This window comes from Jaculus jaculus, chromosome 2 (genome assembly GCF_020740685.1).
Source record: "Jaculus jaculus isolate mJacJac1 chromosome 2, mJacJac1.mat.Y.cur, whole genome shotgun sequence".
Lineage (NCBI taxonomy): Eukaryota > Metazoa > Chordata > Mammalia > Rodentia > Dipodidae > Jaculus > Jaculus jaculus.
In genome coordinates, this window is record NC_059103.1 from 150,815,310 (window position 1) to 150,841,560 (window position 26,251).

The 26,251-nt window shown below is 44.7% G+C and overlaps 1 protein-coding gene across 2 annotated transcripts in view; it reads right to left on the minus strand.

Moving 5' to 3' along the window:
• LOC101599264 (tumor protein D52) overlaps positions 1-26,251 on the minus strand; it is a 126,570-nt gene that overhangs the window by 93,606 nt on the left and 6,713 nt on the right. The window contains exon 1 of one of the 2 annotated variants that reach the window (XM_045142818.1): positions 7,699-7,821. The exons of the other annotated variant lie outside the window; for it this stretch is intronic. Within the exon in view, the coding sequence (XP_044998753.1) occupies positions 7,699-7,801 (103 nt within the window). The 5' untranslated portion in view covers positions 7,802-7,821. Of the gene's footprint in view, positions 1-7,698; positions 7,822-26,251 lie in introns of those variants that run through there. 2 annotated transcript variants of the gene reach the window in all.

Sequence of the window (26,251 nt, forward strand, 5' to 3'; positions counted from 1 at the left end):
CTGCTGTACCAGATGTGGTTTCTTTACTTGAGCAGATTAACATGTCTCCTGGAACCTGGTATGCAGCTATTGATCTTGCAAATGCTTTCTTCTCCACACCTGTCCATAGGGACCACCAGAAGCAATTTGCCTTCAGCTGGCAAGGTCAGCAGTACACATTTACTGCTTTACCTCAAGGTTATATTAAATCTCCAGCTCTGTGTCATAGCTTAGTTCACAGGGACCTTGATCGCCTGTCCCTTCCACAGGGTGTCACGTTGGTCCATTATATCAATGACATAATGCTAATTGGATCAAATGAGCAGGAGGTGGCAACCACTCTGGTGTTGCTGGTACAGCAAATGCGCATCAGGGGATGGGAAATAAATCCACCCAAAATTCAAGGACCTTCCACCTCAGTGAAATTCCCAGGAGGCATTAATTCTCAAATATCCACCAGCTGGGGACCTAGCATTGACAACACCTAAGTTTATGGGGGACACCTGAATCAAACCACCACAATCGCTGTGAGTTCGAGACCACCCTGAGACCACATAACGAATTCCAGGTCAGCCTGAGAGAGAGAGAGAGAGAGAGAGACCCTGCCTCAAAAAACCAAAACAAAACAAAACAAGAAAGGCTCAGGACTTCAGTGTCACCCCTAGCGACATAACAAGTCAGAGCATAGCCTAGCTATGTGAGATACTGATGACAAAGCACAACACAAGCCTTGGCCCTAAAGCTACCAGAAGTTCATCCATCAGAGTCATTAGCCAGCTGCCAAAATGTCACTGCAGGTTGAAAATTCTAAAGGGACCAGCCAGTGCATTTTTCTGATTTCACAGCAACTTTGAGTTAGCTCTGAACGAGAAGGCAAATAATAAAGATTACCTTAGGCATCACTATGTGAACACCAGAAATCCAGTATCTTTATCTATCAATCAGCTCAAAAATGACATAAAAAATTCCTATCAGTATTTTCACTTTAGCATATTTACCCTTGATGGTCACGCTTACACAAAGGGGAAATCTACAGAGACGTTCAATGAAGCGTTTTTTACAAATAAGAATCAAAATATCCATCGACAGAAGTCAAATTACAACTCATTTACCCTCCAGATTGCTGGGCAGCCCATGGGAAGCCTGACATAAACAATAGGCGCTCACACAGAGAACTCTCCATCACACGGAGCAGATAAAAGACATGAAAGATGTTCATTAAACAGGCATGTAAGAGCTGGGGGCGTGGCCCAGTGGTGGAGCATTTGCCCAGCATACGTGAGGGCATAAACTAGCTTGAGGGGTGGCACATGCCTGTAATCCTAGCATTCAGGCAGCAGAGGCAGTAGGATTACAAGTTCAAGGACAGCCTCATCTATACAGTTCCAGGCCAGCTAGAGATACATAGAAAGACCCTTTCTCAAACAAGTGCACAAAAAAAAGAAAAGAGAAAAGAAAGAAAACAGAAGCAGTTCTACACAGTGTTACTAAATGTAGTAGCTGCACCAGCAGCACTTGGGAACTTCCTAAAATGCACAGTCTCAGTTAGTCCTGACGGCTCACACCTTTAACCCCAGCACTCAGGGAAGCTAAGGTAGAAGAACTGCTATGAGTTCAAGACCAGCCTGGGCAGAGTGAGACCCCACACCCCACCTCCCCAAGGAAGCTAAGCACATTGCCAGGCCTGTCCTCTGCCCCGCTGAGTGGGAACTCTAGGTGGTGCTGACATCTGCGCTCAACAAGCCCTGAGAGGCTCCCGAAGTTCAGAAGCCACTGTGCCCAAGGACAGGTGGAAATCACTGAGACAGCCTGACCAACTGAGGACCCAGAGCTTCACCTATGTTTCTGGGCCCCCTGTTTCAAAAGAAGAGTGTGCATTGCCCCTGTAAGCTAAAAGTTGAGACCCGGCAGGTGCTGGGAGGGGGAGGGGGCTGGCGCAGTGATTAACCACGTGATGCAGCAGCTGTGAGAGCTCGCATAGGGGCCCTGGGAGCTGCTGAGCACCAGTAAACAAATAATGAGTATCGCAACCAACCAGTGGATTTCACTCCTCACTGGGGATTTCAGCTGGGCATACTGGTGTGCTCTGTGGAGAAAGTGCATGACAAAGGCAGTGTGGGAAGGCCGGCCAGCAACCACAGGATGGACAATGCAGAGCTTGTCTGGAGAAAGCAGGACTTCTGTGAAGTCTTTTGTTGTGCTGTCAGTTCATACTTTTGACACTACTCATGGCAGCCACCAGCGCGTGCACTTTTCCCCCATGAACTTCACAGGCAGGAGTGAAAGACCCTTACTGCCACAAGTATAGTCAAGAAAAATAAAGTTTACAGCTGGACGAGGTGATCCACACCTTTAATCCCAGCAGAGGTCAGAAGCAGAGGTAGGAGGATCACTATGAGCTTGAGGCCAGCCTGAGACTACATAGTGAATTCCAGGTCAGCCTGGGCTACAGCAAGACTCTACCTTGAAAAGACAAGACAAGGTATCATGGTGCTGGAAAGAAGTGACTGGAGTACTGAAAACATCTCGATCACACCTTCCAAGGCTCAGAGTCTAATGCAGAAGAGGTGGCAGAAAGAATGTAAGAGCCAAAGGAAGGGTAGGGCTCCTTACAGTGTGCTCCCCCCAGACGCAAAATGGCCTGGATATCCATGACCTCACAGTGTCTGACACTACCTACACAAGACCATCATAAGAGAAGAAGAAGATCATGACATCACAACAAAAGAGAGACTGTTTGAGAGGTTGAGGGATGTGATGGAAAGTGGGGTTTCAAAGGGGAGAGTGGGGGGAGGGAGGGAACTACCACAGGATATTGTTTACAATGATGGAAGTTGTCAATAAAAAAAATCTTGTGATATATATATATATATATATATTACAGATATAGATATATAGATATATAGATATAAACCAATGACACCAAAATAAAACAGAGTGGCTGGAGAGATGACCTAATGGTTAAGGCACTATCCTACGAAGCCTAAGGACCCAGTTTTGATTCCCCAGTACCACAGTAAGCCAGATACACAAGGTGGCACATGCATCTAGAATTAGTTTGCAATGGCTAAAGGGCTAGAGGCCCTAGTGTGCTCATTCTTTCTCTCTTATAAATGTAATTTTTAAATAAAAAAATAGAACAGGGACTAGTTGGAAAAAGAGATTCAATGGAGGGGAGGGAAGGGAGAGGGAAAGAGGAAAGTGGTGGGAAGGATTTAGAATCATGGCTTATTATGAATTCTCCACCCCTAAAATAGTTTTTTGTTTGTTTATTTTTTGATATAGGACCTCATTCTAGGCCAGGCTGACCTGCCATTTACTATATAGTCTCAGGCTGGCCTCAAATTCACAATGATCCTCCTACCTCTGCCTTCCAAGTGCTGGGATTAAAGGTATTAACCACCATGCCTGGCAGAGAGACAGACAGAGAGAATGGGTGCATTCTAGTGCCTGTAAACAAACTCCAAATAGGTGCGCCACTTCGTGCATATGGCTCTATGTAGGTACTGGGGAATGAGACCACTGAGCCATCACTCCACCCCCTACAATGTTTTGATTTTGAAATATCTTTTTATTTATTTGAGGGGGTAGCAGATATATAGAGAGAATGGGTGTGCTGGGGCCTCTAGCCACTGAAAACAAACTCCACCTTGTGCATCTGGCTTACGTGAGTTCTGGGGAATCAAACCTGGGTCCCCTGGCTTTGCAGGCAAGTGCCTTAACCACTAAGCCATCTTTCCAGCTCTAATTTTTGTTTTTAACTGAGATAGAAAGAGAAGGGTGAAGTGCTACGGCCGCTGCACTCAAACTCCAGACATGTGCACATGTGCGACTTCGCACATGTGTCACCTTGTACGTCTGGCTTACATGGGACCTGGCAAGTAGAACAGGGGTCCTTAGGCTTCACAGGCAAGCACTTTAACTGCTAAGCCATCTCTCCAGCCCCTCAAATGTTTTTGAGAGTTTAACTGACCTGATGTCAGAAGTGTATGAAATTACCCTGACGAAGCAGGCAATGGTTTTAAAAGCCAACTTCTAGAACCCAGAGCCCCTTCCTTAACTTTGTGATAAATATCAAGTGAACGATTGGCTCTCCGCAACAAAAACTCCTCAAATTTCATGGGGAGAAAAACTGAATAAAAGTATAATTTCCAAGGTTTGGGAATATCAGCATCTTGGGTTTCAAACATTGTTCTCTTGGATATAGGAAGGTCATTACCACCCACTTGTGCTTTGATACAAGAAGAAGGAAAAAAGCCCTGCATGAAGCCATTGCAGATTACAAAGAAAAAGTTGTGTGCCATTCAACTTTCTGGGCCACTCTTCTCCACTGTATGAAAAAAAAATTATCTTTTTAACCTGAAGGCAAATAAGGGTCTCATCTTTCACTATTCAGCCTTTTTATTTCTGCTTTTTTTTAAATAGGCCAAACCTTTAGCCGTATCCATTTAAGAAACTTAGGTTCTTTGCCCTGAAAAAATGAAATGAAACAAAAGGTGGTGTTACAGTGATGTCATATATAATAGCAGTATCCAGTTATCAAAAAAAGCAATAAAAAGAAAGGCCTGGCACTATGAAACAGAAACAACAGACGCAAAAGTAAAATGCTTTTACCAATAAAGAGACAAAACTTACAAAGAAAACAGCACAAATAATTTTATTATTATTATTATTTGAGAGAGAGAGAATGGGCACACCAGGGCCTCCAGCCACTGCAAACAAACTCCAGACATATGCACCACCATGTGCATCTGGCTTACATGGGTACTGGGAAATTGAACCTGGGCCCTCAGGCTTCACAGGCACCGTAATTTTTTGTTGTTGTTGTTTGTTTGTTTTTCGAGGTAGAGTCTCACTCTAGCCCAGGCTGACCTGGAATTCACTATGTAGTCTCAGGGTGGCCTCAAACTAGTGGAAATCCTCCTACCTCTGCCTCCTGAGTACTGGGATTAAAAGCGTGTGCCACCACACCCAGCCCACAAATGACTTTAGGGCATGCTAGACCAAATTTTTGGGAAGTCAGTGTTTTGGCCTGAATTACTGTACTCAACTGCAAAAGACCAGACCAGACCAAACCAAAAATGGAATCACTCGTACTAAGTGCTACATAATCAAACTGAAGCTTAAAGGAGGCGGGTTCCAGACAGACCCGTTTTTTTTCTGAAGCCACAAGATTCCATCCTAACCTGAGTCAATTCAACAAGCAAGTCCCCTTTACCTTAACCCTTAGGGAAAAAAAATTACCTGAAAGAACCTGTTATCTACCAGCTTTTCCCCCATACCGTTCCACTTCTTTGTTCTTGCCTTACTGGAACCACTAGTCTGCCATTTCTCATTGACAGCTCTCACTCTTTCTTACAGCAAAGAGGCTGCGCCAACTCATAAATCTGAAATCAAAGTCAATTTGATCTGTTGTCTATAACTTACCATTTGTGAGATAAAATCATTATAATGATCACTGTGTAATATTTCCATTCCTTCACGTCAGCATACCGCCCCTCCATGGATTTGTTAGTATCCAAGCGCCATCCTTGGCTGTATAGGTATACTAGGGGACAAGTATGCTAACAGAAGCCCAAGTATATTCTAGTAAAAGTCAAACTAAGGTGAGACCTGGTTTTCTTTATTCGCTGGCATTCCTCTGCCCTCCTCTGCAGATGCCCTGTCAGGTCAATGTTCAGGCTCTTAATCTCAGGCATTTACTTAAAACACAGGCTGCTTTCTTTGGCAGCCCTTCAAGAGATCAGGTTTCCTGTTTTCAGGGGGAATCTGGGACCTGCTTGTGCCCGTCTTCTAAGACCTCCTCAAAGCTGAGTTACCAGTCTCCATTTTAGATAGTAAATGTAGTGGGTATCTTTTTTTCTCTTTCTTTTTTTACTTTCTTCTTCTTTCTTTCTTTCTTTATTTTTGGTGGCATAGGTGCTGATAAGGAAGGCTATTTTCATAACAGCATTTCATACTAGCCTTGGCCCAGTGGTGGTTTGTGTCTATTCATGCGTGCTCCTGAGATTGGGAGCCACAGGACGGGCAGTATGCTGAGGTTTCAATGAGTAATGTCATGATTTGATCTGAGATGTCCCCCACCTGTTCGTGTTTGGAATGCTCATGCCCCAGCTGGGAATGCTATTTTGGGAGGCTGTGGAAGACTTTGTAGGGGGGTCTGGCTGGCAGAAGTAGGTCATTGGGGTGGAATTCGGTGGTTATAGCCCAGCTTCTGCTTCCGGTCCGCGGGGGCACGAAGAGCCTCTACCACCAGCTCTGCCACCGTGGTGGACTAGAACCTCTGAAACCAAGAGACCAACAACCTTTTTCTCCCTCAAGCTACTCTGTCAAGTATTTTGGCCACTGTAACATAAACATGAATACTACACTTATAAATATTTATTTAAAAAATTAAATTTAAAAACCGGTTTCTATTGCTATGCTTTCATAACCTGTTTTCTTAAGGCTTTGTGGAACTTATGCCAAAAAAAAAAAAAAAAAAAAAAAAAGATAAAGAATTACTTCATGGAGCTGTAACTGGGTATTAGGGGTCCAGGAAAGTCCCTGAACTCCAAACCCTAGGTTTGTTTCTAATTTTAATCAAAGAATTGAATTTTTAAAAGGCTGAGGATGACAATTATTAAGTTATTATGTTTACTGAAGGAAGTACAGAGCCAAGGAAAGGCAGCCATGTGGCTAGAGATCTCACATGGAGGGCCTGGAAAAACCATGGAAAGAAAAGAGAAAAAATAAAGTTCAAGGAGATCCTGTCATGTGGGGAGCTGGAGGAGATTAAAAAACCCATGTGGTGAGTAAAGAACAGCAGGCCCTTCCCACGGCTCAACCCAGCCATCCTCTGGCAAGGTATTTATAACCCTAGAGTGGTGGGCAGTCTTCCAGCGCAGGTGAACCAGAGGGTTAGCTGGCCAAGGGCTGTCTCACGAAGAGGCTAGCCCTGACACCAAGTTCTGGAGGCTGAACTTCATTAAATATGATGTTTAAATCCCATGAAGGGCCCCTCCAGGAGGAGTTTCTGGTTGTTTGTGGGAAAACAGGCCTAAGGAACTAGGCAAGAGATAAGAAGTCAGATCGTCTTTGATTTCCAGCAAGTACAGACTTTCCTCCCTTTTTCTTACTTCCAGGGGCCCGGTAACCCTAACTCTACCCCCCTCTCAAAGCCAGGAGGAGCAAGGCTATCCTGGGCTCTGCAGTGAGCTCAAAATCAGCTTGAACTACATGAGATCCTACCTCAAAACGAAAGGAGAAAAAAGTTCAAAGAACAGAAAAAAGTTGCTTGATTTTTCCACTGCTCAGAAACTGAAGGAAGTCAATGCCAACCGCAGTTGCTTCTGAAAGCATGTCACTGCCCTGGCTGCACTTGAACCAGCAGAGGAGGGCTACCTCCCGGGAGAAAATCCGTCCCGAAGGCACCTTGCGAGGGGGAGCAGAATGGCCTTGCTTTCGCCCTGTCTGGGATCATGTCTTCTTTCTCAAAAACAGCAACAGCAAGACTCAAAGGTTTTGATCTACGGGCATCATGACATTTCACCACTCACTCAGTAATGTCAAATGAAAATCCCTTGTTTAAGACATGGTATTATTAAGTAAACCAATTCTATCTTGGAAAAAAAAATTGTTTGCTCTTTTGGAAGTATAGTCCCACTCTAGCCCAGGATGACCTGGAAGTCAATGTGTAGCTCAATTCCCAGACTGTCCTTAAACTCACAGCAATCCTACCTCCACCTCCATGTACCACCATCTGGGCAAGTTGAAGTCTGCAATAAATCCATTTAGAGTAAGAGGTCTCTACATCAGGAGCAGGTGGAAAAGTGCTGCGCATTCACTCTGTGGTGCTGGGGAAGGTTTTAGTTCGCTTCCCTCAACAGTCAGCAAGAAAAGACAAGGTACATCTGCCCAGGAATGAACAGTGAGTAGGAGCCAGGACCTAGCAAGAAGATGATGAAAGTTAAAATCATCAGCAAGTAAGATGCCTTTGGGCTAGGGCGATGGCTCAGCTCAGTGGCTCAGTGAGCTTCTTAAAAGGCATGACAGGGCCTAAGACAGCAGGAGTTCAAATCTCCAGATCCCACAGAAGGCAGCTGGGCATGACCATGCACACCCATAATCCCAGTCCCACTGGAGCCCTGCAAGCTCTGGAATTAGTAAAAGCAGACTGCGGCTCAAAACTAAGAATAGGCACTGGATGTCGGGGTGAACACCTTTAATCTCAGTACTTGGAGGCAGAGGTGATAGTTGTGAGCTCCAGGTTAGCCTGGGCTACAATGAGACCCTACCTCAAAAATAATAATAAGTTTTAAAAAATAGGAGCAGGCAATGGAATGGTTCACCCAACTAGCCTCTGCATGCAGGCTAGTGACCCCCAGCCAGCCTAAGGGGGCTCCAAAAGGGCGCATACATGTGCGTGTACCACACACATACCACACCACATTTCACATACACAAGCAAAATAATAATAATTAAAATGAAATGCTCTCATTTCCAAACAGTATCAGCTGAAAAGAATTAAAGAGTTCAAATTCTCCAAGAGGTCAGAGGCCCAAGACCCCCACTCTCCGCTCTGAGTCCTCATTCATCTGCTCCAACCTCTAGCAAAAGATGCCTGGAACTGCTACAGTAGAGGACATCACGACATCAGTCTTGGTGCACAAAATCAGGATTTGAGTCAACACTGAGACTGGGAAAAGGAACACACCTAAAGACTTGAAAACGTTAGCTTGTGAAAGCGACTGGGTGAAGACAGCATCTTGGGCACGGGAAGAGTCAGAGAGAAGAGGGATCTGCTGGACCCTGGGGACCAGAGTGGGGACAGGAGCCTTAGAAGATGTCAAGAGGCAGGCCAGCCCTCCTGAGCTCTGGGAGCTGGGGTGACAGGGCACGTGACAACCGCACACAAGTTCACGTCCTGGATGGTGTGAGGAGAGGGCCACCACGCACCCACAGCTCCCTCGATTCCTTTGGGAAAGATTAATCTAACATTTCTTGTCCTAACTTTATTTTTTTTTTTTAATTATGATGCCTTTAAATCAAGACAGGGGGGCTGGAGAGATAGTGTAGCGGTTGAGCGCTTGCCTGTGAAGCCTAAAGACCCCGGTTCAAGGTTTGATTCCCCAGGACCCATGTTAGCCAGACGCACAAGGGGGCGCACGCGTCTGGAGTACGTTTGCAGTGGCTGGAGGCCCTGGCGCGCCCATTCTCTCTCTCTCTATCTGCCTCTTTCTCTGTCACTCTCAAATAAATAAATAAATAAATCTTAAATCAAGACAGGGAAGATCACTGTGGTTCGTTTCTCTGCTGGCCCAGAGTATGACTGTTTTGTTCCCAATTAATAATTTGAAATGTGTTCTTCTAAGCATTGAAGCGTCACACACACATGCAAACTAAACTAGCTTTGAAATGGCAGGGAAATTAAGAATACATGAAAAAAGTAAGTAAGTACATTTGGAGATTTTCATTATTTCTACAGAAAAATAACAATAAATAATAATCGTACCCAGGAAGCATACCAACTAAATGCATGAAGTCCCTGATGCAGAAACACTGCAGTTCCATTTTAAAGCCACCGATGGGGAATGATTGAAAGAGAAAGAAGCAAAAGGAAACTGGAAGGGCGGATGGACAGGCAAAGGGAAGCGGGGAGAAGCTCTGAGAGAAAAGCACACACTGACCAGCATGTGACTCACATGGGTGCTGCGGGCCGCTTTGGATTGGTCAGAAGCAGCACTTACCTACTTCTGAGATGCTTGCTATCTATGCCTGACTTCCAAACCTAACAACGACAGGGAGCTTAGGAGGGGATAGGAACACTGGGACAAATAAAAGCTCGAAACCCCGAGAAATCTGCTGTCTGGGTATCTGCTCTGTGTGAAAATGTTCACTTTCACTGAACCCCAGAAGCAATCCTCAGTATAATCCATTACAACCCCCAGGCCGGGGCAGGCAGTTCTGTCAACTATGACCTGAAGAACAGACCTTAACTGACTCCCAGGTTAGGGAGCGACCCCCTCCAATGGGAATGAAGAGCAGTTCTCAAAGAATCTGAGAGAGACTTTGATAAATCTACACTCGGCACAAATCAACCCCATCACAATGAAAATAAGGCATAACTTTTGCTTTTCTCTTAGAAACTACTGGTTAAAAATGATTTAAAAAGTGGGGGAGGGGTACTGGAGGGGTGACTTAGCAGTGAAGGCACTTGCCTACAAAGCCAAAAGACCCAGGTTTGATTTCCTAGGACCCACGTAAGCCAGATATACAAGACGGCACATGTGTTTGGAGTTCATTTGCAGTGGCTAGAGGCCCTGGCGCGCCCATTCTAAAACAAAAAGAAAGAAAGAAAAAACAATCAGAGAAAGCCGGGCAGGTGGTGCACACCTTTGATCCCAGCACTCAGGAGGCAGAGGTAGGAGGATTACCATGAGTTTGAGGCCACCCTGAGACTACATAGTGAATTCCAGGTCAGCCTGGACTACAGTGAAACCCTACCTTGACAAAAACAAAACAACAACAACAAAATTCACAGAGAGCCAGGCATGCTGGCATATGCCTTTAATCCCAGCATGTAGGAGGGTTGCCATAAGTTTGAGGCCACCCTGAGACTATATAGTGAATTCCAGGTCAGCCTGGGCTAGAGTGAAACCTTACATCAAAAATAATAACAATAATAATAAAATAAAAAGAGAGAGAGAGAGAATTCACAGAATTTCTTCAATGTCACCCCCAGGCTAGACTGCTTCTCTGGTGATCAGACCACCCAGGGGAAGCAGAATACTTTCACTGAGCAAATACTTAATCAGTGCTGCTTCTGTGCAAGGCTCTGACACATGAAAGTGAATTACTGCTTAAAGACCAGGGTCCCTTGAAGGTCAAACTCTGTGATACCACGATTAAAATACATTTTGCATGAAAAGCATCTTAACTGAAGCCACTGTCTCATACAGGAATAGCAACTGGCCATTCTCCCTTGCCCTCTGTTTCTACTCATTTTCCAGACAGACACAAAGGGGCAAACTTCCCAATCTTTCCACTTTAACAGTAAAACACATCGCAACATGGGGTAGATAGCAAGGCGTCATCACATAATCCCAAATTCCCTTCAAAACACCCTGGACTCTACCAGAGCTGTACTCCTTCTTGGCTGTCTCCCGCCCCCACTCCACAGACTGGGAATCCACCACCCACACCTGCGCCCCCTGGTCTAGGCCTCCTCCCAACACTTCAATTCCCTCCTCACTGTCTAGTCTGGGTCCTCCTCCTCAAACCTGTCCCTACTTGCCCGCGTCACCCTACTTAGCATCTCTACAGCCGTTGAAAATCTAACTATCTTAATTCACAGTTCCTCCTCCCAACCCTTAAAGGTTCACATTTTATGCTTTTTTTTTTTTTTCCCCGAGATAGGGTTTCATTTTAGCCCAGGCTGACCTGGAATTCACTCCAGGCTGGCTCAAACTCATAGTAATCCTACTACCACTGCCTCCTGAGTGCCAGGATTAAAAGCATGCATAAATATTTTTTATGTATTTACTTTGAAAAAAGGAGAGAGATTATGGGTGTGCCAAACTCCTGGTGCATGCAGCACTTTGTGGGTCTGGTGTGGGTTCTGGGGACTGGCAGACTTTGCAAGTATCTTTAACCACTGAACCATTTCCCCAGCCCCCAAGGCTCTTCCTAAGCTCCAGCTACAGGTAACGTTGAGGCTTTACCAACACCTGTTTTATATTCTGAATTTTCTTTGTAAATTCCCATCCTCATCTTTCTTTCTCGCACCACTGACAAAGACCCTTACTAGCCTGTCTTGGTCAGGTCACTGAGCTATGACCACCCCAGACTGCGTGACTTCAACAACAGGTACTGACTTCTCATGGTTCTGGACTGAAGTCCAAGATGAAAATGGCAGCAGACAGAGCCTTTAACAAACCCTCTTTCTGGACTGCTGACAGTTCTGACATTGGGTCTGGGCGAGTCCAGCAAAGTTTAACTCCAAACTCTGAGTTTGTGTTTACATTTGACCAAAGAATTGGACAAACCAAACCAAGAAGGATAATTATTATTTATTTAGGAAATCATAAAACCAAGGGAAGGAAGCTAGGCGTAATGGCACATGCCTTTAATCCCAGCACTTGGGAAGCAGAGGTGGGAGGATCACTGTGAGTTCAAGGCCACCCTGAGACTACATAGTGAATTCCAGGTCAGCTTGGACTAGAGAGAAACCCTACCTCAAAAAAAACAAAAAAACAAAAAAACAAGGGAAGGGCTGGAGAGATTGCTCAGTGATTAAGGTGTTGCCTGCAAAGCCGAATGGCCTGGGTTTGATTTCCCAATACCCACGTGTGGTGGTTTGATTCAGGTGTCCCCCATAAACCTAGGTGTGCTGAATGCTAGGTTCCCAGCTGAGGGAGAGTTGGGAATTAACACCTCCTGGAGGCAGTGTATTGTTAGGGGCGGGCTTAGAGTTATAGCCAGTTTCCCCATGCCAGTGTTTGGCACACTCTCCTGTTCCTGGTGTCCACCTGATGTTGGCCAGGAGGTGATGTACACCCTCTGCTCATGCCATCGTTTTTCCTTGCCATCATGGAGCGTCCCCTTGAGTCTATAAGCCTAAATAAACCTTTTTTTTCCTTTCCCCAAAAGCTGCTCTTGGTCAGGCGATTTCTGCCAGCAATGTGAACCTGACTGCACCACCACATAAAGTCAGATCGTGAAGTGGAGGTTGTTTGCAGTCGCAAGAGGTCCTTGTGTGTCCAGTTCATTCCCTGCATATGTGTGGGGGGCGGGAGGGGGTACAGAGAGCCATGTGGGAAGCAGGGGCCAGAGCGTGGCTCCCTCAACTCAGCCCAGCCAGGCTGACACGACAGGACACTCACCAGAACCTGGAGGTTCAGGAGTGACGGTCAGGCAGCCAAGAGGCCTCTTGCCCCTGGTAAGGACTTATACAGTGGCCTTCACCTTCAATCTCAGGTGAATGAGACACAGCTGATTGGTGTGGGCTACAGGCTGGCTCAGGAAGAGGCCAGCCATGATGCCAAGCCCTGGAGTCTGAGTTTGAGCACAATGCCTGGATTAGATTTGAAGTCTAGGAAAGGAGACCTCCCTCCCAGGGAGGAGCTTGGGTTGTCCATGGAAAAACAGGTTAGGCAAGAGGTAAAAAGTCAGATCAGGGCTGGAAAGATGGCTTAGCAGTTAAGCGCGTGCCTGTGAAGCCTATGGACCCCGGTTCGAGGCTCGGTTCCCCAGGTCCCACGTTAGCCAGATGCACAAGGGGGCGCACGCGTCTGGAGTTCGTTTGCAGAGGCTGGAAGCCCTGGCGCGCCCATTCTCTCTCTCCCCCTCTATCTGTCTTTCTCTCTGTGTCTCTCGCTCTCAAATAAATAAATAAATAAACAAATTTTAAAAAAAAGTCAGATCATTCTTTCACCTATAGCAAAGTGAAGACCGCAAGGATAGGCCCAAAGGCATAACCTGATACCTGATTTTTACTTTCAGGGGCCCAGTTACCCGAACTGCCTCAGTTCTTGCTCCACTCATGGGCTCAGCCCTCAGGACCTAAACTGCCTCTTAAGGACTTTACCTCCAAATATCATCACACTGGGGATTAGGACTTCAACATATGAATAGGGACATGCAAACATTCCGACCATAGTAGCCTTCAGGTCTTCGAGGTCTTCCAAGTTTGTGCATGCCTCTGAAGTTCTTTGCTGTGGCTAGAGGCCTTGGAACATCTATTCTCTCCACCCACCCCTTCTCCCTCTTTATCTCAAATAAATAAATAAAATGAACCCAAGCGCTGGAGATATGTCTCAGCAGTTAAGGCACTGCCTGCAAAGCCTAACAACCAGGGTTTTAGTCCCCAGTACCCACATAGAGACAGATTAAAGAGGTGCATGCATCTGGAATTCCTTTGCAGCAGCTGGAAGCCTTGGCATGCCCATTCTCCCTCTCTCTCCACCCCCTGTCTCTCTCCATGAAAATAAAGGTATGTTAAACAATGAACCTGGCAGAGTTAGGAGGATTGCTGTGAGTATGAGGCCACCCTGAGACTACATAGTTAAGTCAGCCTGAGCCAGAGTGAGACCCTACCTCAAAAAAGCACACAAAAAAAGAACCTGGGCTGGAGAGATGGCTTAGTGGTTAAGGCATTTGCCTGCAAAGCCACAGGATCCCGGTTCGATTCTCCAGGACCCAAGTAAGACAGATGCACAAGGGGTCACATGTGTCTGGAGTTCATTTGCAGTGGCTGAATACCCTGGTGTGCCCATTCTCTTTCTCTCTCTCAAATAAATAAATAAAATATATATTTTAAAATGAACCTTGGGATGGAGAGATGGCTTAGTGGTTAAGGCACATGCCTGTGAAGCCTAAGGACCCAGGTTTGATTCTCTAGGTCCCACATAAGCCAGATGCACATGGTGGTGCGTGCATCTGGAGTTCGTTTGCAGTAGCTGGAGGCCCTGGTTTGCACACATTTCCTCTCTCTGTCTCTCTCTCTCTGTCTCTAATAAATAAATAAATCTTTTAAAAATATTTTTTAAAAATGAGCACAGAGACAACACTCAGAACATACTGTCGCTGCTGGTGAGAGCAGTGACCCTCACTAAAACCCCAGCCTGAACAAAGTAACGAAGGCATGGAGGATGCTCTGTCCCTTCAAAGTACCCTTTTGTTTGAATTAGTTGAAAGGAAAACATTTTTTAGAGAAAATGGGGATGAAACAAAGATTCTGACCTGCTCTCCACATCCAACACACTGAGTTTGGGAAAGCTGTGATCATTGCGCTGTTTCCCCGCTTCTCAAAGGAAAATGACAGCAGTCCTGCAAGCCTCAAAGAAGGCAACAGGGAGAAAAGTTAGGAGGAGCTCTAAAACACCTCAGCACCAGCAGCTGGGGTCCTGATACTCCTGGGGTCACATTCCATGGTTTTAGGAGCCTAGAGTCAACTGTGCTCTCAAAATATTACATAGTCAGGCATCCCACCCCTCTCTTCTCAGCATTCAAGAAGCTGAGGCAAAGCCGGGCGTGGTGGCGCACGCCTTTAATCCCAGCCCTCGGGAGGCAGAGGTAGGAGGTAGGAGGATCGCCGTGAGTTCAAGGCCACCCTGAGACTCCATAGTGAATTCCAGGTCAGCCTGGGCTAGAGTGAGACCCTACCTCAAAAACCAAAAAAAAAAAAAAAAAAAAGTAAAGAAGAAGAAGCTGAGGCAGGAGGACTGTCATGGTTTCCAGGGCAGGCTGGACTACAGTGAGACCTCATCTCAAAACAACCAAGAAATCCAAATACAAACACTCTCTAAATTTCAAATAACTCTTAAAGCACATTCATTCATTTTTAGTTAATTTATTTGAGAGAAAGAATGAGCAAGCGAGAACCTTTTACTCCACACACATGTGCCACTTTGTGCATCTGGCTTTATGTGGGCTCTGGGGAACTGAACCTTTAAACACCTTTTATTTTCTTAAAAAATAAAGTTTAGTAGGGATTAGTGGTACATGCCTTTAATCCCAGCATCTGGGAGGCATAGGTAGGAGGAACACTGTGAGACTGAGGCCAGATGGGACTAAAGAGTGAGATTCAGGTCAACCTGAGCTACAGTGAGACACTATCATACACACACACACACACACACACACACACACACACACACACAAAAGAATAAAGTTTATTTCAAAGTGAAAGAAAGCAGAGAGAACAGTCTCATTTCAGAGCTGGAAATCCCACCAGCCCAAGTGGGAACTAGACTCAAGTGACTAAGGCACTTGCTGACGAAGCTGAGTTCACTTCCCCAGGACCCACATAAAGCCAAATGCACAAAGTGGCACAGGCATTTGGAGTTTGTTTGCAGGGCCAAGAGGCCATGGTTGCCATTTTCTCTTCTTCCCTCCCTCCCTTCCTTCCTCCCCCTCGGCCTCTCTGCCTGGCAAGGTGGACACCTTTAATCCCAGCACTCTGAGGGCAAAGCAAAGGTAGGAGGAGCGCTGTGAGTTCTACACCAGCCAGAGATGACAGTGAATATCAGGCCAGCCTGGGCTACAGCGAGACCCTACCTCAAAATAAAATAAATCAATAAAATGAACCAAGACCATTCATTTATCTGAATGGAAGTTAATAACTAACTTTGAGAGAATATCAAAGCAAATGTGTTTAAGGAAGCAATGACACCCAGAAAGCTAAGCACTGTATGTTCTCTCTCATACGTGGATCCTAGCTACGAAGGTTTGGACTCGTATGTGAGTTGGAATAAAACTCAGTAGCAGAGACCAGTAAGCCAGAAAGGGACTGTAAGGAAGGGAAGAGAAGGGAGGACTTAATGGGATGGCATTGTATGTATGTAAATAGATGAACAGATTACTGGTGGTGGAATGGCCTGAGTGAGGTCAGGTGAAAAGATTGAGTAAAAGAAGGGCAGGGGGAGAGTTAATCAAGATCTAAAAGAGTATGAATAAATTACATGGAAACCTACTTTTTTGGACAATGGCACATCCAGAAGCCACAGATTATTACTACAAAATTTTCTGTGCCAGGGATAGGATACCTTCCACTGAGTTACTGGCCAGGGAGGTCCTTAATGCCCCCCAAACATTACAGGCTATTGCCAAGGCTCTTGGTTTCCCACCAGGAATGGATGGTGAGACCCTATTGCTGAAGACTCCACATGCTTGTGCTGCAAGGTCACAGAGAAATCTTGTTGGAGCTGAGCTGAAAACCTCCTCCCTGTAGACCAGCTGACAGAAAGATATGCTGCATGCAGTTCAATGGGAGAGAGAAGTTATCAGTGGAGATAAACAACAATGGATACTACAAGCCTTAAGTTTGGCCACTCAGGCCAAATGAGGCAACAGTGCAATAGTGGCATGTATGTCATGGGGGAAATGGACCAGTCTCTAATTTCACCGGAGGCCTGCTCTATAGGAGGGAATACATGTCTGATATTGAAAACCTATGACAGGCAAATCATGAGACCTAGGGTTATTACACCTGCTGGTGTCTGGCTAAATGCATATATTATGCTCACCAAATTATCCAGCAAGCACTTCTGTTAATTTTCATACCTATATATTAATGCTACTCTCCCTTTTGGTTAGAGAAGCTTCTCTTTTCAGATGGTGGTGACCTCTGGGACGACTCAGAAGGCACCATGGTGCTGAGAAGTGACGTGACAGAGGAGTGCTCAGCACTGCAATATCTCTATCACATCTTCCAAGGCTCAGGGTCCACTGCAGAAGAGGTGGCAGAAAGAATGTAAGAATCAAAGAAAGGGTAGGATGCCTTATAGTGCACTCTTCCAGACACAAAATGCCCTGGACATCCATGACCTCACAGTGCCTGGCACTACCTACACACGACCATCACAGTAGGAGGAAAAGATGATGGCATCAAAATAAGAGACTGACTGAAAGGGGAAGGGGGTGTGATGGAGAGCTGTGAAGAGGAAGTGGGGGGCAAGGGAATTATCATGGTTTATTGTCTATAATTATTGAAGTTGTCAATAATAAAACAAATTAAAAAAGAAAGTGATCTGTGTCCATCCTCTGGAGAATAAAATCTTAACCAAGACCATCTAGTCTATGACAGTCATTATTTTTCAATATTTTATGTATTTATTTGCAAGCAGAGGGAGAGAGATAGGAAGAGAAAAAAGAGGCACACCAGGGCCTCCTGCCATTGCAAACTAATTCCAGATGCATGCACCACTCTGTGCATCTGGCTTCTTGTGGGTACTTGGGAATCAAAGCACCAGCCATAAGGCTTTACAATCAAGTGCCAAAACCTGTGAGCCATCTCCCCAGCCCAGATGATGTTCTCATATAAATACAGAGTGACAGTTTCTCTTCAATTTACAGGGACCAGCAGTTTAGGTGTCAGACTTGATTGATGCACTTACTCTTGGTCAGCTTTGCCATTCTTAATTCTGTGTTTTGGGGTTGACTTTTGTTACTTTTGATATTTCCTGGTTTATAGTGCCTTTCTGTCTTTTTCTTCTGTCTTTCTTGGGGGGCAGGGTCTCACTCAGACCTAGGCTGACACGGAACCCATTACAGAACTGGAATCAGCCTCCCAGTCAACAGGATTAAGGGTGTGAGTTAACACATGCCCTGAGGGACTTTGACTTCGTTGGATTATCGGTCTGTTTTAATCTTCACACTTATATAAATACTGGTTTTGACTAAGTGTATATACTGCTCAATTGATTTTACAATCCCACTGCATTTTGCTCAAGCCTACTAAAATATTTGCATAGCAGGCAAATCCAACACCTAGGGTCACTTCTGCTCTGACTCGGGGAGTAACCTAAGAGCCACACCTGACACCTTAGGCTCCTACCCTGAAGAGATAGAACTTGTTATTTACATGTCTAAGAATACAACAGATAATTAGAAACCCCAAGCATTCAATTAACTCAAGATGTAGTCTCAGAGTGGCCTCAAACTCAGTGATCCTCCTACGTCTGCCTCCCAGTGCTGGGATTAAGGGCGTGCATCACCACACCCAGCCTTAGCCTTTCTATCTCCTCCCAGCTGACTCCAACTTCTGCATGTCATTATGACAGATTTTTCTGGACTGCCTACTGCACACACCCAGGAACGGAGTACTAGAGAAGCATTTGGCTTTATTTATATGCAAGAACGGACCCTAGCAGGTTAGATAAACATTTTCATTCCTCCTCCTGCCCTGCTGATTGGACGAAAAGCTCCACGCCCACAGCACCATGCTTGAGAACACAGCAGGTGATGTGTGAGCCACTAAATTCTCAGCCCACAACTTTTATCAAGATCACATAGGACCAAGGGCTGTTTTGTTTTTTTTTTTTTCCTGTATTATTTTGTTTTGTGAAACAGCCCAAACTGGAACAGAACTCACTCTGTGGCCCAGGCTGGCCTCAAATTCACAGTGACCTCCTAGCTCAGTTTCCCAAGTTCCAGAATGCCCCACCACATCTGACCCTACTTGATGTTTAAAACTAAATCTATATTTGCCTATTACAACATGAAACACACTTTCTCTATTAGCTAAAATATGTAAATGAATAGCTTGTCTGTGTGAAACCACTGTTTTTAGTACTGGTCACAAAACATCTAAAGAGGGCTGGAGGGATGGATTAGTGTGAAGGCGTTTGCCTGAAAAGCCAAAGGACCCTGGTTCAATTCCCCCGAACCCATGTAAGCCAGATGCGCAAGGTGGTACATGTGTCTGGAGTTCGTTTGCAGTGGCTGGAGGCTCTGGGGCATCCATTCTCATTCTCTCTCTCTCTCTCTCTCTCTCTCTCTCTCTCTCTCCCTCCCTCCCTTTCTGACTCTCTCAAATAAATATATTTTAAACCCAACAAGGGGCACTTCTTGAGTCTAGCCCTAAGAGCAAGCTTGAGCTCTGGCTGTTCATGTATGCTGGCTATTGGTTCTGCCTCTTTGTGGTGGATGTAGGAAGTGAGCCAACTTCTTCCACCATCATAGAATTTCCCTTTGCAATCTGTTAAGCCTGAAAGAAACCCTGTTCCTCCCATAAGCTGCTTCTGGTTGGGTGTTTGTTTCAGAAACAAGAAGGCAACTGCAACACTTGTACAGCCTGTCAAGGGGAGTTCAATCCTCCCCAGACACCAGCAGCATACACCTCCATGATCCCAGCACCTATGACAATGGTTGGTGAAGCCAGGAGAACCAGAAGCTCACGGGCCAGTGAGCTGGCATTCATTTGCAGTGGCAAGAAGCTGGAAGGAAAGTACAGACACCTCAAGGTTGTCCCCTGACCTACACACGCACGCACACACACGAAGCTTAAAAATGGGGATAACAGGGAAATGGGAGGGGCAGGATATGATCAAAACAATATATACATGTATGAAATTATTCAAAACAACACTAGGCCATAGGTCCTGGAGTATCCATACCCTCGCTCTCACAAGCTCTCTCTCTTTCTTTGCAAATAAATATATTTAAGAAATCAGAGTCGGGCGTGGTGATGCACGCCTTTAATCCCAGCACTTGGGAGGCAGAGGTAGGAGGAGTTCGAGGCCACTCTGAGATGACATAGTGAATTCCAGGTCAGCCTGAGCTACAGTGAGAGCCTATCTCGAAAAAAAAAAGAAAGAAAAGAAAATCCAAGGCTGGGTGTAGTGGTGCATGCCTTTACTCCCAGCACTTGGGGTGTCGAGGTAGGAGAGTCACCATGAGTTCGAGGCTACCCTGAGACTACCATAGTGAATTCCAGGTCAGCCTGAAGTACAATGAGACACTACCTCAAAAAAAAAAAAAAAAAAAAAAAGAAAGAAAGAAAGAAAGAAAGACAAAAGAAAGAAAAAAAAGAAAGAAAAATCCTAACCTTGAGATCATTATACAAAATGAAATAAGCCAATCACAAAAGATAAACACTGCATGAGTCTTCTTCCATGCAGTATATACAGTAACACTCAGAAATGAAGGAGGAAGAAGAGGAGGAATTGCCGATCAATGGGTTTAGTTTCAGTTTTACAAGACGAGTAAGTTTTACACATATGTCACTCAAGGTACATATAACTAACAATACTGTACTGCACTAAAAAAATATTATGAAGGGCTAGGGAGATGGCTTAGCAGTGAAGCGCTTACCTATGAAGCCTAAGGACCCCAGTTGGAGGCTCAATTCCCCAGCACCCACGTAAGCCAGTTGCACAAGGTGGCACCTGTATCGGGAGCTCGTTTGCAGTGGCTGGAGGCCCTGATGCACCCATTCTCTCTCTCTCTCTGCCTATTTCTCTCTGTCATTCTCAAATAAATTAATAAAAATACACAAAATATTTTAAAAATTATTATGACCTGGGCGTGGTGGTGCACACATTTAATCCCAGCCCTCAGGAGGCAGAGGTAGGAGGATCACTGTGAGTTCAAGGCCCACCTGAGACTACATAGTGAATTCCAGGTCAGCCTAGGCTGGAGTAAGACTCTACCTCGAAAAAAAAAAAAAAAATATATATATATATATATATATATATATATATATATATATATATATATAAAATGATAGGGCTGGGGAGATTGCTCAATGGTTAAAGATGTTTGCTTATAAACTCTGCTGGATGCCAGGGGTTCAATTCCCCAGTACTCACATAAAGCCAGATGCACAATGGAACATATGTCTGGACTTTCATTCGCAGTGGCAAGAGCTCTGGTGTACCCACTCATTCTCATTCTCATTTTCTCTCTCTTTCTCTGTGTGTATCTCTCTTTCATAAATAAAAAAATATTTTTAAAAAATTATTGTGATAAATTTTAAATTTTTGTATGACAGTGTCTTGGTAGGTAGATTGGGTGTCAAACTCATTATGTAGCCCAGGCTGGCTTAAAACTCATGACAATCCTCTTGCCTCAGATTCCCATAGTGCTAGGATTACAGACTAAGTCATCACTCTCAACTAAATTTTACATATTTTTAAGAAGGAAAAAAGTGACTTAGTATTAAAAGATTTAAACATTCCTATCCTTTCCATGCCCTAGCAAAGCCATGTTAAAACAATTTCTTACAGCATTATTTGTAGTAACTAAAAATGGAGCATAGCCCACAGTCCAGCAGAGATATTTAAGTCAACATTCGAATGATGGAACAGAGAAATCACCAAAAATCACCATTTAGCACCAGGCGTGGTGGTGCACGCCTTTAATCCCAACACTGGGGAGGGAGAGGTAGGAGGAGCGCCCTGAGTTTGAGGCCACCCTGAGACTACATAGTTAATTCCAGGTCAGCCTGGGCCAGAGTGAGACACTACCTCGAAAAACCAAAAAAAAAAAAAATCATCATTTAAAAAATGTTTTTTCAATGATATGGTAAATTCTTATTTTTGAATAGAATCCAAAACGGCATATAACATTGTATAAACAGCATGCTCTTGACAACATTTGTCATGATATTTGATGCAAAACAGACTGAGGTGGCTATGGCGTGCATACTTATAAACCCAGAACTCAGAATGTTGAGGCAGGAGGATCACGAGTATGAGGACAGCCTGAGATGGAGAGGATGAGAGAGGAATGGGGAGTGGAGAGAGGAAAAGAAAAAAGGGAAAGGAAAGGCAATGGAAGAAAAGAAAACAGACCAATTTCTAGGAGAGAAAGCGTATAGAAAGGAGAAAAGATATGCTAACAGCATTTCTGTTATCCATTTCTGGGCGAAGTGACTGTAATAGTCATTTGGAAATTAAGTCTGGCAAGAATAGCAAGGAAAAGTCTGACAGAGGAAAAAAAAAGACACAAAGCTAATGTTGGAAATGAACATGGAAATCAAGGAGAAGAAAAGAAAGCAGGAATTCAGTATCTAACATCAGTATTTCAAATAGGCAGAGGGAAAACCATGCAGCAAGGGACGGCGCTGGGCGACTGGGCAGGCGGTGGAGGTGTTAAGATTCATGCCTCATGCCTCATATGGAAATAAACTCGGATGGAAGATTTAAATGTAAAAACCATAAAAACATAAATTTAAAGTGAGGAAGGCATTTCTAGGAATGATTCATAAGTTAGCAACCGTAAATAAAAAGAGCCATCGGTATTTCTGTTTGTGGGGGAAAAAAATCATGCTGAAATAAATGGCAAACTGGGAAAAACATATATATTGACCACTTATTTTATGGGCAGAGGGCTCCATTTTTCCAAGCACAATAGAAGAATTGGCAATGATTATGGTCAGACATTTCGCAGGACATAGGTATAGATCTCAAAGATGCCAAAACAAGAAGAACCCATTCATCTAAGAAAAACACATGAGCTGGACTTAGAGGCTTTCGGCTGCATCTCTGGACTCTGAATGCTGAGGCAGAAGAACGGCAGCGAATTCTAGGCGTGTCTGGGCTACCCTGCCTTGAGGAAAGCAAAAGACGAGAAAGAAGAGTAAAGGCAGGAAGGAGAGGACGGGACCAAGGCTCGGGGACCACTGCAGAAAAGGTGGTGGAAACATTGTAAGGGCCAAAGGAAGGGAAGCACTGCTTACAATGCTGTCCTCCAGATATCCATATCTTCACAAGACCGGCATTATAGGAGGAAAACAATGATGGCATCAATGCAGAAGAGACAGGGCTGGAGAAATGACTTAACAGTTAAGATGCTTGCCTGAGAAGCCTAAGGACCCTGGTTCATGTCCCCAGAAAGCCAGACGCGAAAGGTGGCACACAGGTCTGGTGTTTGTTTGCAGGGGCTGGAGACCATGGTGCACCTGTTCTCTCTCATCTATCTGTCTCTCTCTCTCAAATAAATTAACTGAAATAAAAGAGATATTCAAGTGGGATTTAGGAGAAAAGGGAAGAGTTATGGGAGGGGATTTTGATCATGGCATAGTGTATTTGTGGAAGTTATAAATAAGAGTTTTTAAAAAAAGAAGAGAGGGCCTGGAGAGATGGCTTAGCAGTTAAGGTGTTTGCCTGCAAAACCAAAGGACCTCAGTTCAATTCCCCAGGTCCCACGTAAACCAAATGCACAAGGTGGCACATGCATCTGGAGTCTGTCTGCAGTGGCTGGAGGCCCTGGTGTGCCCATTCTCTCTCTCAAATAAATAAATAAAGGTTTTTTTTATAGATTATTCTAATATGTATTTTAATGTATTTGTTAATGAGAAAAAAATGGTTAGCTCAAAACAGAAAAACACACAATTGCTTTTTTTTTCTTTTTTTCTGTTCACAATTTTTATTAACATTTTCCATGATTATAAAAAATATCCCATGGTAATACCCTCCCCCCCCCACTTTCCCCTTTGAAATTCTATTCTCCATCATATAAGTTTTTTTTTTTTTTAAAGAGGTGGGCTGGAGGGATGCCTTAGTGGTTAAGGCGTTTGCCTGCAAAGTCAAAGGACCCAGGTTTCATTCCCCAGGACCCATATTAGCCAGATGCACAAGGGGGCGCATGCATCTGGAGTTCGTCTGCAGTGGCTGAAGGCCCTGGTGTGCCCATTCTCTCTCCTTTTCTCTCTCTTTTTCTCTGTCAAATAAATAAAAATAAAAATAAAAAGAGGAGAGAGAGGAGGAGGAGAAGAAAGAGGAAAGAGAGAAGAGAAGAGGAAAGAAAAGAGAGGCATCTGTTCTTCTGTAAAATAAGTAAAGCTGAAAAAGAGCAAGGACACCCTGACCATGTGGTATGGGTAAGAAAATGATCATGTATGCTGGCGGAATTTAACTGGCGCCCGTTCAATAGAGCTGAATTTGGCACAATCAAGATTGAACAGTCACGTTCCTTAAAGACTTCTTTCTACAGACGTGCTGGTATTTTATGATTTCTGATATTCTTTTGTTTGTTTGTTTGAGAGTGAGAGAAAGAGGCAGAGAGAGAGAATGGGCTGCCAGGGCCTCCAGCCACTGCAAATGAACTCCAGACGCATGCTTCACCTTGTGAATCTGGCTTATGTGGGTCCTGGAGAATGGAACCTGCGTCCTGAGGCTTCACCGGCAAGTGCTTTAAGCCCCAAGCCACCCTTCCAGCCCCATGCTGGGATTTTGTTTGTTTGTTTTTTGAGGTAGGGTCTTGCTCTAGACTCAACTGACCTGGAATTCACTCAATAGTCTCAGGGTGGCCTTGAACTCATGGTGGTCCTCCTACCTCTGCCTCCCACGAGCTGGGATTAAAGGTGTGAGCCATCACACCTGGCTTATGCTGGTATTTTTATGGAATAACGCACACATATATATTTACTATAACTTTAAGAGTAAAATACCAGGATTAAGAAGTTCAAGGTATACCACATGAAAGTAGACCACACTAGCTTATTGCTTAAGGTGAATGAACCTGAATAATAATAAGTGCAAGAGGACTTTCTGACCCGCCTCTTCCTCTTGGCACCAGATGAACCGCCCATATGAAAGATGCTCCCCATGCCAGAGGAGGAAGGAAGAACTCAGATCAAAGCCGGGAGGTGGAAATCTACGCAAACACACCTTAAACTAAGAACAACTGCTGCTCTTTTACTCAACCTCCCTCACAAGAACCTTGGCCTAGCCACCTGCTGGTGGCTTTAATGCTGTTGTGAACCCCCACCCCCCTGTACACAGAAACAAAATAAAAATTGTGTGCAGCCGGGTAAAGTGGCACACACCTTTAATCCTAGCACTTGGGACTTAGAGGAAGGAAGATCACCAGTTGTTCAAGGCCACCCTGAGACTACATAGTAAATTCCGGGTCAGCCTAATCTAGAGCAAGACCCTACCTTGAAAAACCGGGGGAAAAAAATGTGTGTGCTTTTCTCCTCTTGTCCTCTTGATCTGTCATTTAAGTGTTAAATTCAAAGGCCCAGCAAGAAATCCTGAGAAGGTAGGGAAGGAATAGTCTTCCCCTAAAAGTCAACATGGACTAGAGAAATGGCTTAGCAGTTAAGGCGCTTGCAAGCAAAGCCAAAGGACCTAGTAAGACAGATACACAAGATGGTGCATGCGTCTGAAGTTTGTTTGCAGTGGCTGAAGACCCCGGCACACCCATTCTATCTGCCCCCCGCCCACTCTCTCTCAGAATAAATAAAACAAACTTTTGAAAACACAACACTTAACTATCCATTAGTGCAAAACTTAAATATTGCCTATCACAAACATAAAGCAATGTATCTATAAAAAAGTGTCTGAATAATCTTTAAAAATAAAGATGTTGGGCCAGGTGTGGTGGTGCACACCTTTAGTCCCAGCATTCAGAAGGCTGAGGTAGGAGGATCATGGTGAGTTTGAGGCCACCCTGATAATATAGAGTGAATTCTAGGTCAGCTTGGGCTAGAAAGAGACCCTACCTCAAAAAAAAAAAAAAAAAAACCTGAAACTGTCACAGGCTGCGATGCCACTAACTCTTGGGAAGAAGCAGGAGAGTCATTAGTTCAACACCAGCCCAGGCTACATAGTGAGTTTGAGGTTAACCTGAGCTACAAGACATTCTATCTCCAAAAAATGTTTTGAAGTTGTTAGGTTTGATGACATAGCCCATTAGTACAGTCCTTAGCTAGCACACATGAGGCTCTGGGCTCAATCCCCAGCATGAAGGAAGGAGGAAGGAAGGAAGGAAGGAGGAAAGGAGGAGGCAAAGAGGAAGAGAGAGAAAGGAAAGCTGCTCAGGGGCTGGAGACGGTGTGGCGCAATAGTCATGCAATGCTAAAGCACATGCAGGCCCCCCGGCACTGAACATACAAAGGGGTGCCAATGGGACATGATGCTGAAGGATCCTTAAAGCAGACCTGTCCCAAGGAAGGCATGTTAGGCACTAAGCAACTTGTGTGGTAATGTAAAGTAAGATGCCCACATGGTATCTGCTTATGTGTTATGTACATGTTTAAATGGATATGTACAACCAAACTGGT